The following is a 20,199-nucleotide window of genomic DNA, read 5'->3' on the forward strand; positions in this document are numbered from 1 at the left end:
CTCCCATTCTGTTTTGTTTGTACAATGAGCCATAAAGGTCCTAAATGAGGAGTATGGCCAAAGCTTTTTCGGCCATACTTTTGTGGGTCACAGGAATACATTTACTTTGGTTCTTCTATGACCCAAAGTCAGCTAATAGCTTGTTATTGCCTGCTGGCGAGATAAAGCCGCTCCAGGCTCTGGAAGGACCCTCAAAATATTGTCGGTGGCTCTGCCTTTCAGTGCGCTGCTGAGAGCCAGAGCCAACGGTGCTGGCCTCCTCCCCAGCCTGGCACACCAGAGAGCACTGGAGGAGCAGAGCGAAGAGCTGTGACTGACAGTAACTGCTCTTTGCTCTGAGCTGACCGAGAGCTAAATGATCACGGTCATGTGACCACTCAGTTCTCTCTCATAGAGCCAGCGTAAGACAGCTGGAGCCTCATTCTGACATTACAGCATAGAGGTAAATATGGATGATTTTTTTTTAATAAACCCATACTTCTCCTCTAAGCTGGCCATACACTAGTAGATTTCTTTAATTCAGCTGGCTAAGAGCACAGATAGATTTATCTCCTGCTGAGGCTATTGTATCAGAATACAGTGGACGCTGCTAAACAGTGATTGCAAGCTGATTGGCTGGAGGAACTAATATACCAAAAAAAATGCTCTTGTATTACATCTCATTGAAAGGAAGCTGCAAACACACCAGTGAGATATTTTTCACCTAACAACAATATAAATACGTGTTGCGCTTTCAACCATATTCAGTGAAAATTCATAATAATATTCATAATAATAAAAGTTTAATTCATAGTGCAAAATGTCCAAAGAAAGAAACAGTTCCTTGTAATTGAGGTTGGAAAATGCGTGATCCAAAAAGCTAAGCAAAGATGGGTGAAATTCCTTCCCACCACCATAAAAGGCACACACCAAAACCCAGGTGAGATTTACTCTTACCAGAGCACCTGGACCCCCTCAGGACAGGTAGATCAAACAAGCATTTGAAGACTTTATCCCTGTAGAAATTTTCCAGATGATAATGACCAACCAGTCACACGAGCAGTACCTTGGCATACGTCTCAGTGAAGGTATCACCGACTCCATAAGATGCAATGCAAATAAATATAAGACACTTGGCGGAGTGGCTTGGTCATGTCAACTGCGTCATAGGAAGTGGATGCTGATGTCATTTTCCTTGCCCGGGATTGTTTTTTCTTTGAGACATGCACATGAATCTTTTACAAAACGTGAGTAGTATTCGTTTTTATTAAAGAATCCATCATAAGGTTTTACACTATCGAGTGTCTTTTATTTTTATTTATTTTGCATTGCATCTTTGATGTCGGTGATACCTTCCCTTTGATGTCGGTGAAACGTATGCCAAGGAACTGCTCGTGTGACTGGTCATTATCAGCTGGAACATTTATACAGGGAAAAAGTCCTACCTGTATTTAGGGGGTCCAAGTGCTCTGGTAAGAGTACATCTCATCTGGGTGTTGGTGTGCGTGCTTTATGGTGGAGGTTAGGAATTTCACCCATCTTTGCTTAGCTTTTTGGATCACTCATTTCCCTAACTTCAATTACTAAGGGGCGGTTCCTTTCTTTGGACATTTTACACTATGAACTTATCTTTTATTATCATGAATATTATTATGAATTTTCACTGAATATGGTTGAAAGTGCAACACATTTAGCTGGATTCAGAGACGTTTACGCCAGCGTATCAGTAGATATGCCGTCGTAACTCTGAATCTACGCCGTCGTAAATTTAAGCGTATTCTGGAAACCAGATACGCTTAAATTAGGCTAAGATACGAGCAACGTAAGTCTCCTACGCCGTCGTATCTTAGGGTTCATATTTACGCTGGGCGCTAGGTGGCGCTTCCGTTGATTTCCGTTGATTTCGTAGAATATGCAAATGAGCTAGATACGCCGATTCAGAAACGTACGTGCGCCCGGCGCATTTTTTTACGCCGTTTACGTAAGGCTTTTTCCGGCGTAAAGTTAGTCTAACAAATAGCTGGCCTAGCCAATGTTAAGTATGGCCATCGTTCCCGCGTCGAAATTTGAAAATTTTACGTCGTTTGCGTAAGTCGTCCGTGAATGGGGCTGGACGTAATTTACGTTCACGTCGAAACCAATACGTCCTTGCGGCGTACTTTGGAGCAATGCACACTGGGATATGTCCACGGACGGCGCATGCGCCGTTCGTTAAAAACGTCAATCACGTCGGGTCACCAGTCATTAACATAAAACACGCCCCCCTGTTCCACATTTGAATTAGGCGTGCTTAGGCCGGCCCATTTACGCTACACTGCCGTAACTTAGGAGGCAAGTGCTTTGTGAATACAGCACTTGCCTCTCTGACTTACGGCGGCGTAGCGTATATGCGATACGCTACGCCGCCTCAAAGTTATGCCAGTCTTTCTGAATCTGGCTAATTGTATTTATATATATGGCTGAAGTAACTGCTCAGCCAAACATCATCTGCTTGACTCTTTCAATTTTCTGGAAAAAGGTAGCCAGTTGGTAGGGTGACAACCGGGCAACCAATTGCTCGAGCTTAGACCAATTGACCAGGAACTGGATGAAATTCAATCAGTGTATGACCAGTTTTATTTACAAAAACACCTGAATAACAAATACGATGTTTCTTTTTATTAACTCCATATTGTAAGTTCTTTCATCTTACACTTACTTTCCTGTGTTTTTCGTGGATACAAGTTTGCAGAATTCAAAGTATGAGTCATGTCATACAATGAACATTGATAAGTTCCCACCAACTTCTTAACTCTTTCACACTTTCACACTTATTATAACTACAATGACCAGATAGAGAGGCTCACCTGGCAGTTCTCAAGGATTCGGCTTTCTTTCGTAGATTTTGGGATAGTGATAATGCCATTCTGGGATCAGAAAAAAAAATACTTGTAACTGCTAAATTAGACTTTCTGTACTGTTAAGTAACTTACTCACAGTAGAACACAGACTAGATTACTATGTATTAGGAACAGTTTCTATGAATGTATTGGCATTTACTTGATTAATGTTAAAATGTATCTATAATATTTTTTTTTAAGTTTTACATGAATTAAGTTTCTATGAATGTATTGGCATTTACTTGATTAATGTTAAAATGTATCTATAATATTTTTTTTAAGATTTCCATTAACCTCCCTGGCGGTATGATTATTTCAGATTTTAGGTGCTGAAAGCGGTACCATTATTTTGCAAGGAAATTTGGCGTTTTAGGAATAACTCACTAAAATCTGACCAAACAAGAGTCTAGTAGGCATCCCGGGTATGAAAAAGTTTGAAAAACAAAATTATAAATTATAATATAATAAATAATTATAACAAATAATAATATAATTATAATAAAAATTATTCAATAATGTAATCAACTCAAAATCACTGAAATTTACTCAGTTGCATAATTGTTGCTGTCATTACTTTTTTTTTTTTATGACAAATTTCCCCACAAATCGCTATCGCTCAATTCTGCAAGTGATTATAATTTTTTATCGCTGTTTTCTAGCTGCTCTAAAACCACTTTTGACATAAAGGGACACTTTTGGTTGCTATGGACAATCTACAGTTTGCAGGTAGAAAGAACAGTTTTTATTATATAAAAGTACATGTAGGGCATTGGGCAGACCACTAGGGACAAGGGGGTGTGTATTTTTTACATACAGTACTGTAATCTATAAGATTACAGTATACTGTATGTAATGTGTTTGTTTACTTTTTTGAATTTGGCGCCATTCTCCGCCCCCGTGCGTCATAACGTCGCAGGGAACAGAGATCGGCGGGCACAGGAGGACACTGTGTGAATCGAGCGAGGACCCGCACGCTCACACAGCGTGGCGGCATCGCTGGATCCAGGGACAAGGTAAGTAACTTTGTCTGTGGCTGCAGCGAGGCGAGCCCGAGTCTGGCTCGGGGATACCGCTCTTGGTATAAAAATCTTACCCCGAGCCAGACTCGGGAATACCGCCAGAGGGGTTAATGTGTTGGCACCTGTCTGATAAATAATGAAATGTATTTTTAACCAGTTTTGTTATGTTTTGGATAGACTAGAGAACAATAGACATGTGCATTAGTTTTCGTCCGAATGCATTTTCGTCCGAATTTCATGTATTTTTGTTATCGTTTTAACCACTTGACACCCGCACGCCGTCATATGACGTCCAAAACGGGGACCTGTTATCCTGGGTGGACGTCATATGACGTCCTGGGCTTTGCGGGGGGGATATCTCAATGATGCCTGCACCCGGAGGCATCATTGAGATATAATTTTTTAGCGGCGGCGATCCTGCGCACCGTAAGAACGATCATAGCGGCGGTTCCGCCGCTAGATCGTTCTTACAGGCGGCGGGAGGGGACATCCCCCCCCTCCCGCCGCCATCCGGTGCTTCTCCGGGCTCTCCCGTCCCACCGGGGGCCCGGAGAGATGATCGCCGTCCGCCGGATGTTTGCCATAGAGAAGACTGGTGACCATCTGGTCACCAGTCATCTCTATGACCGTCGGAGGCCCGGGCGCGATGTGATGACGTCACGCCCGGGTCCCCGTAAGTAAACAAACCGCAATTGCGGCTAGTTTGAATGAGATCTGTGAATTTTTTTCACGATCTCATTCTTTCCAGCCTGCAGGAGAGATGTGGGGTCTTATTGACCCCGCATCTCTCCTTAAAGAGGACCTGTCACACACATTCCTATTACAAGGGATGTTTACATTCCTTGTAATAGGAATAAAAGCGATTGAAAAAAAAAATGTAAAAAAAAGTGTAAAAAATAAAGAAATAAGTAAAAGAAAAAAGAAAAAATAATAATAAAAAAATTAAAATGCCCCTGTCCCCGGTAGCTCGCGCTCAGAAGCGTACGCACACGTAAGTCCCGCCCACGTATGTAAACGTCGTTCAAACCACACATGTGAGGTGTCGCCGCGTGCGTTAGAGCGTGTGCAACAATTCTAGCACTAGACCTCCTCTGTAACTCTAAACTGGCAACCTGTAAAAAAATTTAAGTGTCGCCTATGGAGATTTTTAAGTAACGAAGTTTGGCGCCATTCCATGAGTGTACGCAATTTTAAAGCGTGACATGTTAGGTATCTAGTTACTCGGCGTAACATCATCTTTCATATTTTACCAAAAAATTGGGCTAACGTTACTGTTTTGTTATTTTTTAATTTATGAAACCATTTTTTTTACAAAAAAAAGCCGTTTGAAAAATTATTGCGCAAATACGGTGCAAGATAAAAAGTTGCAATGACCGCCATTTTATTCCCTAGGGTGTCTGCTAAAAAAACATATATAATGTTTGGGGGTTCTGAGTAATTTTCTAGCAAAATAATGAGGATTTGTACATGTAGGAAAGAAGTGCCAGAATAGGCCCGGGAAGGAGGTGGGTTTTAAAGCCCGGTATTGAAGTGGTTAACAAACGAAAACAAACGCGCAGAATACAAAAAATGAAAAATCCGACATAAACAAATGCTTTATTTTCGTTTTCGTTGGTCGAATGTGCCTAACCTTAACTCTATTAGTCCGAGATTATTCTACATAGCAATAAAAGATTTGACATTATAGAGAGAAAAAATTCGACAATATAGAGAGAAAAGATTCGACATTATAGTAAGAAAAAATTCGACATTATAGGGAGAAAAGATTCGACATTATAGGGAGAAAAGATTCGACATTATAGGGAGAAAAGATCGCTGCTGGAATTGGGTGGGGGAAGTAAAATAAAGATAATGATGATGATGATGAATGTTATTGGCTGACTGTAACCAAAGAGAAAGAGCAGTAAAATAGCTAGAAGTAACTTGACAATTTAACATGAACGACAAAGATTCGAGAAAACACACAAACGTTGAATCTGTAATTGAAGGCTTATGGTATCTGTTGATAGTTCTAAGAAGATTTGACGGGGCAGCTAAACTCTACGACGCTGCAATCATACATTTCCGGTCAAATGCTCGGCCCATAGGCTATAGAAAAATTCTAATGTTGGTTGACTAGTAATAATAATTAATAAATATAATTATTACTAGTCATACAACATTAGAATTCTACTATAGCTTGTAGGTGGAACAATCGACGGGAAATGTAGGATTGCGGCGTCGTACAGTTTCGCTGCTCCGTCAAATCTTCTTTGAACATTCGACGGACACCATAAGCCTTCAATGACAGATTCAACCTTAATTTGTTCGGATTTTCGGACGGAAACCTCCAACGGAAAACAAAATAAATAAAAACAAATTTTGGGAGTAACTAAATACATTTATTTTTCGGACGAAAACGAAATTCCGAAACGAAATATTTCGGCATACACATGTCTAGAGAACAGTCAGGACCCTTGCAAGGTTTCTTTGCTCTCAGGTGAGGATATTTTCACCGTCTGCTTCTCTTAGTTAATATTATCAGGACAGAATAAATGACTACAGATACATTTAGGAGCTTGAAACTGTAGGGTCACTCTTACTATGAGGAAAGAGGCCTACTGCAATCACATGGCAGGGTCTGGGATAAACCAGAAATTATAAATGCCCTTCGGAAACTCCTAGTATCGGTTTATGCTGAGAATCCAGTACGATGTCTGCTTTTAGCTTACTCAAATAGCAGGAAGTGGCTAAGGAGTATCCCTGGCATATCAGGACAGGTGAGTGGCTTAAGAGAAGGATCCAATTAGTCTTTTAGGGAGGAGGATGTAGAGAGGTGTGGTGGAAATTTTACCAAATTAAATTAACTGAGATATTTAAATTATAACTAAAAGCATTTTTTTTTTACTTTAGATTTAAATATAGTAGTAAAAGGATAGAACTGACAGATGTTTATTGCTACCAATGTCAAAGAAAATTAAAGTAAATCCAAATTTTTGAGTTTCCACCAGGGAAGGATTACAGGAGGAAATCTTCCAATGGGAACACTTGTTCCTATAACAACTCTGTAAGAGGGGACTTTCCCACACATCGAAAATATATTCTCTCACTTCCTATACAGGACAGGAAGTAAAAGGCATATCTCAGTAATGAGACACAAATGGATAATAAAATGGCAGTTGTTTTACTATCCCCTACTCTATTCAAAATCAACAATACGTTTGGGTTATATATACACTTTAAGTAATAAAGGTTCTCTAGTTATTTAGAATAAACAGTTGCCACAGAACTTGTGTAATTCGTAGAGTTTATCAATAATGAATAGAGAAAATTGAGTACTGTCCGTGATACTTTTTTTATTTGCACTAACATATAATTTGTGCATATTGTGTAATTCGGTGTGTCCCCCTCGTCCATGAAAAATTATATGTTAGCGCAAATAAAAAAAGTATCACGGACACTAATACGGCTACAATCACCACAATAATGAATAGAATTAATTAGCAAACCCTGGTAGGTTGAGAAAAACAAACTCTTGCTGTTAAATAAACATATGCTCAAACCAGGTATAATAAAGTATTTGTACCTGAATGCTCCAGCGTATACAGATCTGAGCTGGTGTTTTCTCATACAGCTTTGCGAGTTTTAAGATACTTGGATGTGTCAAGGCTTGCCCCTTAGCCAATGGACAGTAACCTTCAAATACAATATTATTTTCCTTACAATAATCCACCAACTCCTGTGGCCTCTGGAAGGGATGGTATTCTACCTGTTGAGACCCCAAAAGGTTGTCAGTAGCTGTTGACTCGGTCTCCCTCATGCATTTTATAGTTTGCAAACAATTCAAACACAGAGTTCAGTTACATAAGAAAGCAATGCAACATAGTCAATCAGAAAACAGGAAAAAAAACTGTTAAAGCCCAATTGAAATTTTAATTTAAAAGACTTACAGCTGTTTTTTCAAAATGCAGTCACAGCCTCAGTAGTAAAAAATGGTCCCCAACCTACATGTTGCAGAGAAAGATCCTTGCTCTATGTGGAAGCAGTTGTCTCTCTTCAAAAGTCTGACATACTCCCCACTTAAGCATCGTACACACGTTGACAATATCGAATGATTGTCCGTTATTTGTTTTTGTTTTTGCATTCTAGTCTCATATCGAAAATTAAGAGGTTACAGCATGGGTTTTGCTTACTTTGCAGACTGTGGCTGACTAATGAAAATTTACTTTGCCCACCTTTTTGTTTTGATGCACATGATCATTGTTGAGAGAGTTTCACAGGTGTCTGGAAGGCAAAATGTTTCCTCCACACCACTTGTTTAAACCCTGTAAGCACACACCACTGCGTAGTTGCAGGGCCATTGCAGGATGTCCCCATTCACTTGAAGCAAAGCATTGCCGCTGTGGCATGCATACAACCCCCTCTAGCTGCTGTGTTTGGTTAAGGGGGAGTTGTAAAACTGAGTCTCAACTGCCTATTTTATCACCCCCCAACTGCAAGTGTAAATTAGGACAGAAAGTTTACTCAAACTCTTAGGCCCTGTACACACGATCAGTCCAAACTGATGAAAACGGACTGAAGGTTTGTTTCATCGGTTAACCGATGAAGCTGACTGATGGTCTGATGTGCCTACACACCATCAGTTCAAAAACCAATCGAGTCCAACGCGGTGACGTAAAAGACAACAACGTGCAGAGAAAAATGAAGTTCAATGCTTCCAAGCATGCGTCGACTTGATTCTGAGCATGCGTGTGTTTGGAACCGATGCTTTTGCGTACTAACCATCGGTTTTGACCTATCGGTCAGGCGTCCATCGGTCCAATTTTAAAGCAAGTTCTCTGTTTTGGGACCGAAGGACAACTGACCGATGGGGCCCACACACGGTCGGTTTGGACCGATGAAACTGAACTTGAGTCCGTTTTCATCGGTTTGGACTGATCGTGTGTACAGGGCCATAGTTTTCTGCTCCAAAGAATCCATAGAGTACCTTACTAGAAATTTACCGTCTAAAGTCTATGCAGTGTAACTTTCTCTACTTCCTTTATCAACAGATTACATTTTGTGAAGTAGATCTGACTTAAGTTGGTGAGATACTTTTTAGTGCTGTCATTTTTTGTTTTTATATGAGGCTTATTGTACGTAGAAGGCAGCAAGGAGACCACAGTTGGTCTATTCATCTGCCACACCACAAATGGAGATTCTCAGATCATCAGATTATCACAAACGTGAGGTTGTATGGAGCACTACAGAAATGCTTGATGAAAAACCAAAGTAATGGGCAGATAGGTTGTGTCTCTGTACACAAATCAAGATTTGCTTTGAGTTTCTCACTGGTTAAAGGTTTGTTTAGTTATTTGCCTATAAAAAGCTGATTTCCTGTAAGAAAATCTGTGGTTCTGCAGTCTGCTTTGAACCCCAAATATAAAAATGGCTGATAAATAGACCTAAGGGGTCAATTTACTAAACCTGGAGAGTGTAAAATCCAGTGCGGCTCTGCATATAAACCAAACAACTTCCATTTGTTTAATTTTCTAAAGCTTAATTGAACAAGCTGAAGTTAGAGGCTGATTGGCTGCCATGCACCGCTGCACCAGATTTTTCACTCTCCAGCTATAGTATATAAACCCCTATGTGTCCTGCAAACACAAAAATGAACTTATCTAAACAGAAAATATAGGTAAAATGTCAACGTTCTCAAAACACATACACATATGGGAACATTTACAATGCCGGCTCTGTGGCTTGCGGGTAGCGGTGCAGCATCCATCCCTTTGAGCGAGTGAGCTGTTTATGTTGATGCCTTTCTGGGCATTTTTTCATGTGAGTGCATTTAACACCATTTTTAAACCATTAAAGTTTAATAAACTTACTACACTATATATACCTTCTATATTCAGATTTTTTTTTTTAATTGTTATACTAGGTGAATGAGAACTAACAGGGATTTCCAGGGGAAGTATGGCTGAAGGTTTTTGAGAGTCTGGATCCAAGCTTGAGCATTAGTAGGACTGACCATATTTGTCTGATGAGTGCATAATTTATTTGCACGTGGTGGAGAACATTGAATTTAAAGAAGAGATGGTCACTAATTTTCTCTTTTTATGGACTTTATTGTTATATTTGCACATTTTAAGTTTCTACTCTTGATAATTTGTGAAATACGATTTATTTTGATTCACTTAAATTTTATAAGGCTAGCGCCTACCTTTGACCAGTTTGCACACATTTACAAATGTGTTTGTAAATGATAATGAATAATGATACCAAGTATACATTCACAGCTATATCATCTGTCAATCTAAGCCATTTAAGATCTAAATTACCCGTAATGGTGCAAACAATTCTTGGGATAATCAATATCTACTTGCATATAATGGGCACGAGTGGAAAAGGAGATTGAGCGATGACTGAATATGCATGAGGTCAATGTACTACAGCCTCTATTGTTCTGCTTGGGATTCAAGCTGTCAATGTGTTTTTAAGGCTCAATAATTTAGAGTATGGTTTTAGTATACCTTTTAGATAAACATAAAAATATTCTAATTTTACTTGTCTTTTTTTAACAATAAAAGTCGCACTTTTATGGTAGTCTCCTATGTCTACTGATGTAGCAGCTTGTGTTCATTAGATTTTAAAAACGACAGATACAGATTTCTATAAAAATAAAATAAAATGTATTAAAGAATGCATTCGGCAGTAAATTGGTGGGAGCCTGGCCCCCATCATAGGACACCCACAGACACATTAGCAATTCACTGCACAGTTTTGCAGAAAGGAGGTTAAGGGACTCTCTCCATTCACAAGCTCTCCTGACATGCTTTGTCCTTTGTAGAAGCCACTTCATTCTAAAACTGAAAAGTCCTGTCCATCTACCCCGGAGCAACAAAAAACAAAACTAAAGAACAGTTTGTCCCCAATCCCGGCCAAGGAAAAGGAAGAGCACAACAGCAAGAGAAGCTTGTACAAACCAAGAGAGAAGGGTGACAAGCGAGGAAAAGGCGAGGAAACTGAGTGGATGGGGGAGGAAAAAAAAGAGAAAGGTGATGGGAAAATAGAGAGAGTTCCCACAGAGAGGAAACTCACAGGACCAAGTAGGAAAAATATATTCACTGACGCACAATGTGTTCCCCCTGTGATAACAAAAGTGGAAATACTATCACTACATATATAGAATGCATTGTACCGCTGTTTACATGATCTCATGACATTATTCACTGGTTATGCCTGATGTTCTGCTATAGAACAAACCGTGAAGTGGACCCGGAAGGCCGGTATTTGTTTTTAAAAGGAGTACTCCAAGGAAAAAAATACACGCTAGCAAACATATACTGCCCAAACAGCCAACCACATAAATACCTGAGGGGGATCTTGAATGCTTTAACCACTTGCCGTCGCCGCACCGTCATAATACGTCCACAAGGTGGCTCTCCTAGGCGAGATCACGTATTATGACGCCCTACCTTTTAGCCGCCACTAGGGGCGCACGCGCGCCGCCGGAGGCGCGCGCACGCGCCCCCCGCTCGCCCCCGACTCCCGTACGTGTGCCCGGCGGGCGCGATCGCCGCCGGGCACACGCGATCGCTCGGTACAGAGCGGGGAACGGGAGCTGTGTGTGTAAACACACAGCTCTCGTTCCTGTCAGCAGGGGAAATGCTTTTCTTCGGTTCATACACTGTATGAACCGAGGATCAGTGTTTCCCCTAGTGAGGCCACCCCCCCCCCCCCACAGTAAGAACACACCCAGGCATACTTAACCCCTTCCCCGCCCCCTAGTGTTAACCCCTTCACTGCCAGTGGCATTTTTATAGTAATCTAATGCATTTTTATAGCACTGATCGCTATAAAAATGCCAATGGTCCCAAAAATGTGTCAAAAATGTCCGAAGTGTCCGCCATAATGTCGCAATACCAAAAAAAAATCGCTGATCGCCGCCATTACTAGTAAAAAAAATATTAATAAAAATGCCATAAAAATACCCCCTATTTTGTAAACGCTATAACTTTTGCGCAAACCAATCAATAAACGCTTATTGCGATTTTTTTTTACGAAAAATATGTAGAAGAATACGTATCGGCCTAAACTGAGGAAAAAAAATGTTTTTTTATATATTTTTGGGGGATATTTATTACAGCAAAAAGTAAAAAATATTCATTTTTTTCAAAATTGTCGTTCTATTTTTGTTTATAGCGCAAAAAATAAAAACCGCAGAGGTGATCAAATACCACCAAAAGAAAGCTCTATTTGTGGGGAAAAAAGGACGCCAATTTTGTTTGGGAGCCACGTCGCACGACCGCGCAATTGTCTGTTAAAGCGACGCAGTCCCGAATCGCAAAAAGTACTCTGGTCTTTGGGCAGCAATATGGTCCGGGGGGTAAGTGGTTAATGGATTTTAAATTTGGACATGTAATACTAGCAGGAGACCTCAACCTTTCAATGGACTATCAACTGGATAGCACGTCCGGGGCACAGAGGCGAAATATTAAACAGCTCAGAATATTAGGAAAAAAAATGCATAGCTGCTGTTTAATAGATCCCTGGAGAATTACATATCCAAACAAAAGGGACTACACTTATTACTCTTCCGTCCACGGAACATACTCAAGACTGGACTATATAATGGTAGACCACGAGCTACTAGAAGAGGTAGTTAAAACTTCAATAGGAGTAACTACAATCTCAGACCACGCCCCGGTAATAGTGAAAATTAGATTCAAAGAGATAGAGCAAAGAAAAGGATCATGGAACTTAAATGAAGAACTAATAGAGGACAGCGAGGTAGATAACACAGTGAGAACTGACTTGGATCAATATTTTACTCTTAATAACACACCTGAAGTAAGGGTAGCCACGGTATGGGAGGCCCACAAGGCATACATCAGAGGGAAATTAATTTCGATAGGAGCGGGGAAAAAAAAGATAAGAAAATTAAATATGAAAATGTTAACAAATGAGCTATTTGAACTGGAGCAAACGCACAAAGAGCGAGGTGAAAGTGAAATATATCAAGAAATTGAGACCTGATGAAGGTTGAAACAAGGGACATAATCAAAAACGTTAGAAAAGAGAGGTATAAATGGGGGAACAAACCAGGGAAATATCTAGCTAAAATATCCAGGGAAAAAAAAAAAAAAAACTATATAGAAAAAATAAAAAATCAAGACGGCCTTGTGAAATATAAGACATCTGAAATTGCGGAATCTTTTCGGACTTTCTATAGCTCACTATATTCAATAAGACTCAATGAAACTCAAGAGCAGGAAAAAAACAGAAAAAAGAAAATTAGGGAATACCTAAATGAAGTGAAATTACCTAAAATTCCTCAAAATGATATTGAGTCCCTAGAGGCTCCAATAACCCAAGAAGAGATATACAGAGCTTTCCAGGAAACACCGTGTGGTAAGAGCCCAGGCCCTGATGGCCTGCCGATTATATATTACAAAAAATTTAAAGAACTCCTGGTCCCAGAGATGTGTAACTATTTTAATAAAATAGGAGAGGAAGAGGAAATGAGAAAAGAATCCCTATTGGCAAATATTTCTATTATCCCCAAAACAGGAAAAGATGGAACTCTGTGCTCCAACTATCGACCAATAGCATTGCTAAATGCAGACCTGAAGGTATATGCAAAAATACTAGCAACTAGGATAAAGAGTTTAATGCCGCAATTAATAAACACGGACCAGGCAGGTTTCGTAACAGGCAGAGAAGGGAGAGATAATAGCATAAGGACTCTGTTGTTGTTGCAACAGGATCCAAAAAAGAAACCCCCAGCCGTACTCATGTCTTTAGATGCCGAAAAAGCATTTGACAGAGTCGACTGGGGGTTTATGATGGAAACGCTACAAAATATAGGCCTAGGACCAAGGTTCATGAAATGGGTAAAGAATTTATATAGCCACCCGACGGCAAGGGTGAAGGTCAATGGGAGTATGTCGTCTGTGTTCGAAATGAAAAATGGAACCAGACAGGGGTGCCCGCTCTCACCTCTCCTATATGTAATAGCGCTGGAACCGTTATTAGCAAAAATCCGGGAAAACCCGGATATAGGGGGGGTGAGAGTGGGAGATGAAGAACACAAAGTGGCGGCGTATGCAGACGACATACTCCTATATTTGACCAAACCTAGGATCTCCCTTCCTAATATCATAAAGGAAATAAAAAGATACGGTGAACTCTCAAATTTTAAAATAAACCCGATAAAAACAGTAATTTTGAATTTGGGGATAGATAAAAAAGAAACAGAAGAACTACAGAAAGAGTTTCCATTTACATGGGAAAAAGAAGCCATAACGTACTTAGGAATAAAAATTACATCAACACTTGAAAAACTTTACTCAGTTAATTTTGTCCCCTTAATTAACGATATCAATCAAGACCTGAAAAATCTTGCAAAAAAACGTATTTCTTGGATAGGCAAGATCAATGCATTTAAAATGATGATATTACCGAAGATTACATACAAACTTCAAATGCTCCCAATAAAAATACCACAAAGTTTCTTTAAAGTAATCAAAACAGTAATTTTGAAATATATATGGGCAGGTAAAAAGGCTAGACTAAGTTATTCATTGTTGAGCATGAAAAAAAAAGGAGGGGGGTTGGGGCTCCCTGACATAAAAAGATATTATTTTGCTGTTAATTTAGCTAGGTTGGTAGAATGGTCAAATATACACACAAAAAAAAATGGGTACAAATGGAAGAAATAATAAGTAGCACACAATTAAATAGAAATGTATGGATACCACCAAAAATGAGGGAATTGGGCACAAATACACATAGTATAACAAGGAACGTATTTAGAATATGGGATATAATATTTAGACGGGAAAAATGGGAGTATAACTCTCCATTGATCCCATTAGTAGGCACAAATTTTTTTTCACCAGGTAATGGAACACGTTTTGGAAAGTTATTGGGGGAGAAAAAATTAAAAGATATTGTCGCACGGGGAAAAATTAAATTAAGACAAGATATAAAGATAGGAGAAGGGGAACAAAGGATGAGTGAATGGGAGTATTTGCAGTTAAAACACTTTGTGAGCACGCTACCACAACCGATTAGGGAAGACAAGACATTACACCCAATAGAAAAAATATGCAACATGGATAAGCCCCTGAAACATGGTATATCAAAGGCATACGGGATATTAACGGAGTTCGAGACCCGGGATACACTTCCCTTCTTAGAAAAGTGGGAAAATGACTTGGGTAAAAAGATTGATAAAATACAAACGATAGGTGCAGTATACAATTATGCTTCGGACATTACCACCATAGAAGCAAACTACAAATGTATGGTTCGATGGCACTTGACTCCATCAAGAATGAGTAAGATCCACCCAAATAACTCAGAGTTATGTTGGAGAAACTGTAAGCAAAAAGGAACAACTATGCATATATGGTGGGACTGCCCGAGAATACAGGAATATTGGAAAGAAATCTTGGAGTACGTTCTAGAAATAACAGGGGAGAGGATTCCCTGTAGTCCGCTGACCTGTTTGTTTCACGGAACTGAAAAAAAAAAAAACAATATGGAATAACTCTGGTCCCAGTGTTGCTAAACGCAGCAAAGGCTCTGATCCCAAAAAATTGGCTATATCCAAAGAGGCCATCGATTAAAGAGTGGATAGAAAGGGTGGAATATATAGAAGAGATGGAGTATCTTGCCTGTCGAGAGACAGGAGGAGAGGACAAATACAGGGTGGTTTGGGAAAAATGGAAAGTGTTTAAATCTACAGAAAAGTTTGTCCGGGGAATGGCAGAAACAGACAGGTGAGAAATCAAATAGAAGATTGCATGACACACAGATCCAGGGAGGGGGGGGGGAAGAGGGGGAGGGGGGGGGGGGGGGAAAGGAAAAAAAAAAAAAAAAGGGGGGGGGATTAGTTATGTTATAATAGAAAGCAAAGCAGTCAGACTTATTAATCGGTAAAGGAATAATGAATGGTTTAAAAATGTCAAATTTCGTAATCGCACAACAGAAAAGGAACCTAAACATAGAATTAATATAATAATAAAAAAAAAAAAAAGAAAGGAAAAAAAAAAAGGAAAATAAACTCCACGGATGATGCAAAGCCACAAGAGAGACGCTAAGGGCGGTCGAATCGTGAGCTAGTCTCGCGGCCATACGTGGGCAGAGTCTGACGTGAAAAAAAAAAAAAAGAACAAACCGCGATAATAAATCTACCACCCACAATGTGAGGGGTTTTAGTAATTACATTCAGGGTGGTAAGAATGGGGACTCCATTTGTATATAGAAAACACAATGGCCCGGATTCACGTAGAATGGCGTATCTTTGTGCGGGCGTAACGTATCCTATTTACGTTACGCCTCCGCAACTTTTACAGGCAAGTGCTGTATTCTCAAACGAAAGTTGCGGCGGCGTAGCGTTAATAGGCCGGCGTAAGCCCGCCTAATTCAAATGTGGTAGATGTGGGCGTGAGTTATGTTAATTTTATGTGACCCCACGTAAATTACACTTTTTACGAACGGTGCATGTGCCGTCCGTGAAAGTATCCCAGTGTGCATGCTCCAAATTAACCCACAAGAAGACAATGCTTTCGACGTGAACGTAAATGACGCCCAGCCCTATTCGGGAACGACTTAGGCAAACGACGTAAAATTTTCAAAATTCATCACGGGAACGACGTCCATACTTAACATTGGTACGCCGCATGTACGCTTCCATATAGCAGGGGTAACTATACGCCGGGAAAAGCCTAACGTAAATGGCGTATCTGTACTGCGTCGGCCGGGGGCGTACGTTCGTGAATTCGCGTATCTAGCTGATTTACATATTACTAGGCGTAAATCAGCGTACACGCCCCTAGCGGCCAGTGTAAATATGCAGTTAAGATCCGATGGCGTAAGAGACTTACGTCGGTCGGATCTAATACAAATCTATGCGTAACTGATTCTAAGAATCAGGTGCATAGATACGACAGCTCAGACTCAGAGATACGACGGCGTGTCGTATCTCCTTTGAGAATCTGGGCCAATATATGTTTGTGATAACACGGGAGCAAGCCAGAAACCTTCAATGATGCTACTAGACCTGGCCTATCGTAAAAAGTTGATGCATCAACAATTTCAGTTTACTAAAGATGCTGGACAGCCAAGTCACTGGATGGTTTCTTAGATGTTAGTTCTCATGTCAGCTAAATAATTGTGCCAATAAACAGCCACACACCTGTCTCGCGATCCAGCCGGTTCCCTCCTTCGTGTCTCTCTCCCCGACACCCGCATCTTTACTATGGGCACCTGCTGTGACATCTTGTGGCCTCACTGTCAGGTGCATGCTGTGAACTGTGAATGGTCCAGTAGTCTTCTGAGACCTGTCACGTGTCCCAGAAAACAGCAGGAGGGAGGGGATGAAAGGAGAACTTCCTCTTCCGATCACCTAGGTGGTCAGAGTGGAAGTCCAAAGTACAAACATGCATGCTCAGAACCAATGCAAAAGATCAACCAGCAATAGCAGAAGTTGCCCAAAGGGTGGCACTAAAGAGCAGAAAAAACACGTAGTATGTCAATTACGTCACTTGTTGGCTGAAAAAGTCCTGCCATGTGTATGCATACCAAGTTCACGGCCAACGCCCTTCGAACAAAAATCCACAGAAAAGTTTGTTTGAAGTCCGATCGTGTGTATGAGGCACTTGAGAAAGTGAGGTTTCACGCACACTGGACATTTTTTCAGCTGCTCCTAAGGGCGTTTTTATTCTGCATGTTAGCCTATGTGTCCATGTACACATAGATGTTTAGATGAGTTTAGAGGCAGAAAAAAAAAACATATCCAGTGCATCTAGGAGCAGCATTGGAAGGACCGATGGACCGTTTTCATCGGACGAATCGATCGTGTGTGGGCCCCATCAGTTTTTTCTCATCGGTGAAAAAAAATAGAACCTGTTTTGAAATTTTCGTATGGTTAAAAAACCAATAGAAAAAAACGATCGTCTGTGGGGAAATCCATCGATCAAAAATCCATGCATGCTCAGAATCAAGTCGATGCATGCTCGGAAGCATTGAACTTCATTTTTCTCTGCACGTCGTTGTGTTTTACGTCACCGCGTTGGACACGATCGGATTTTTAACCGATGGTGTGTAGGCAAGACTGATGAAAGTCAGCTTCATCGGATATTTCATGAAAAAGTCCACAGGTTCGTTTTCATCAGACGAACCGATCGTGTGTACAGGGCATTACAGCTTGTAAACGCGTGTTAAAGGGGTAACTTGCGTTCAGGCACGTTTTGTTTACAGGAGTTTTTAATCGAGATACATTTTTGACTATTTAAAAAAAAAAAGCTTCTAAATGCAAACGTGGCTAAACGCGGCAAAACAAATGTTTTTAAATGTTCTTTACTATCTGTCAAGTTAAATCGTTCAGGAGAGGTTCCAAACGTCCCGTGTACTTTAAGCCTAAGTGTGAACACAGCTGAAAAAAAAGAAGAGAAAATAAATCACTGCTAGCTCCCCATAATTAAAATTTCGTTTTGTCTGTCTATATAGTGCAACATACAAGCAATTTGCTTTACACAATTTCAGTCTGAATTGATGTGACATGGGTGGTACAGGCATGGAAAGGAAATTCCAAGAATTCATGCCCAAGAAAAACATCAAAACATTTAAATTACTATTAATCAAGCATTCCGTTTCCTTCCGGCTTGACGATATTTTTGTTGTACACAACAAAATGCCTGTACAGAAAAAGAATCATTCTCTTTCAAAAGTGTTCGCTAATTTTTTTTTATGATTTTATACTTGACATCAGGGAAGTCATCAGAAATTGTGGGGCCCCTTAGACAGCTTTAACCGTGCCCCAGAGCCTGACCAACAACATTTCCCAGGGCCTGCCCACTGGCCGTCCCACCGAATCCGCCCACTAGCCATCCCATCAAGTCCTTCAGCGCACACGCCTTTTATTTTAACACTCTTACAACGTCATATATGAAAATGAAGAGTATTATAAGTAGTGCTGTCAGTTAAACGCGCTATTAACGGCGTTAACGCAAACCCATGTTAACGCCGTCAATTTTTTTATCGCGCGTTCGGGGGTTATACCGGGATGATGCCTGCAGCCGCAGGCATCATCCCGGTACCGTTGTTTAGAGCGGGCGATCGGCTATCCAAACATAACAACCGATGCGGCTAAAAGCCGCTCGGTTGTTATGCCGGAGGAGCGGGAGGGGACATCCCCCCCCTCCCGCCGCCTTTCACCGCTCTGACCGGGCCTCCCGTCCCACCGGGAGACCCGATCCTAGATCCGCCGCCTTCTGTGTCCAGGTTGGAGACTGACACTAAGCCGTAAGCGGCTTTGATTCAGTCTCCGCATTGAAACCACGGAAGCGGCGTCATGACGTCACTTCCGGGTTTCTCGGCTGCCAATGGCGCCGGATTTAAAAAAGTACACAGTATTCAGAATCGCCGTTTTCGGCGATCTGAATACTTTGAAGTGCAAAGGAGGGCTCGGAGGTCTTTTAGACCCCCGATCCCTCCATAAAGAGTACCTGTCACCACCTATTGCTGTCACAAGGGATGTTTACATTCCTTGTGACAGCAATAAAAGTGATCAAAATGTAAAAAAATAAAAAAAAAACAATTTAATATTATAAAAAATAAATAAATAAATAAGAAAACAAAAAAAAAATGTTTTAAAGGGTGAACCTCCTTAATCGCGCGATTAATCGTGAGTTAACTATGACATTAATGCGATTAATCGCGATTAAAAATTTTAATCGCTTGACAGCACTAATTATAAGTCATTAGTGCTTTCAAGGTTTAACAGTTGGAAATTATTATTTTGCCCAAAAGAGACATCCCAAAGTAGCAGCTGTACGCTCGCAGCCCCCCTCACACTTGTACGCTCGCAGCTCCCCTTACACATGTATGCTCGCAGCCCCCTACACACTTGTACGCTCGAAGCCCCTCTCACACTTGTACCTTTGAAGCCCCCCTTACACTTGTACGCTCGCAGCCCCCCTCACACTTGTACATTCAAAGCCCCGCTCACACTTGTACGCTCGCAGCCCCCCTCACACTTGTACGCTCGCAGCCCCCCTCACACTTGTACGCTCGAAGCCCCCCTCACACTTGTATGCTCGCAGCCCCCCTCACACCTGTACGCTCAAAGCCCCCCTCACACTTGTACGCTCGCAGCCCCCCTCACACTTGTACGCTTGAAGCCCCCCTCACACTTGTACGCTCGAAGCCCCCCTCACACTTGTACGCTCGCAGCCCCCCTCACACTTGTACGCTCGAATTCCCCCTCACACTTGTATGCTCAAAGCCACCCTCACACTTGAACGCTCAAAGCCTCTTCTCTTTTCCCCCCATCAAGGATCATCAATTTG

At 40.9% G+C, this 20,199-nt stretch overlaps 1 protein-coding gene across 5 annotated transcripts in view; it reads right to left on the reverse strand.

Annotated features, from left to right (window-relative positions):
• Window positions 1-20,199, reverse strand: part of LOC120945616 (glyoxal reductase-like) — a 206,597-nt gene that overhangs the window by 67,783 nt on the left and 118,615 nt on the right. For 3 of the 5 annotated variants that reach the window (XM_040359926.1, XM_040359923.1, XM_040359925.1), the window contains exons 6-7: window positions 7,443-7,625; window positions 2,826-2,885 (exon numbers count right to left, since the gene is read on the reverse strand). In XM_040359926.1, coding sequence (XP_040215860.1) covers window positions 2,826-2,885; window positions 7,443-7,625 — 243 coding nt within the window. The remainder of the gene's footprint in view (window positions 1-2,825; window positions 2,886-7,442; window positions 7,626-20,199) is intronic. The other 2 variants (XM_040359927.1, XM_040359928.1) reach the window with 1 other exon arrangement.

This window comes from Rana temporaria, chromosome 7, assembly GCF_905171775.1.
Source record: "Rana temporaria chromosome 7, aRanTem1.1, whole genome shotgun sequence".
NCBI classification, from domain to species: domain Eukaryota; kingdom Metazoa; phylum Chordata; class Amphibia; order Anura; family Ranidae; genus Rana; species Rana temporaria.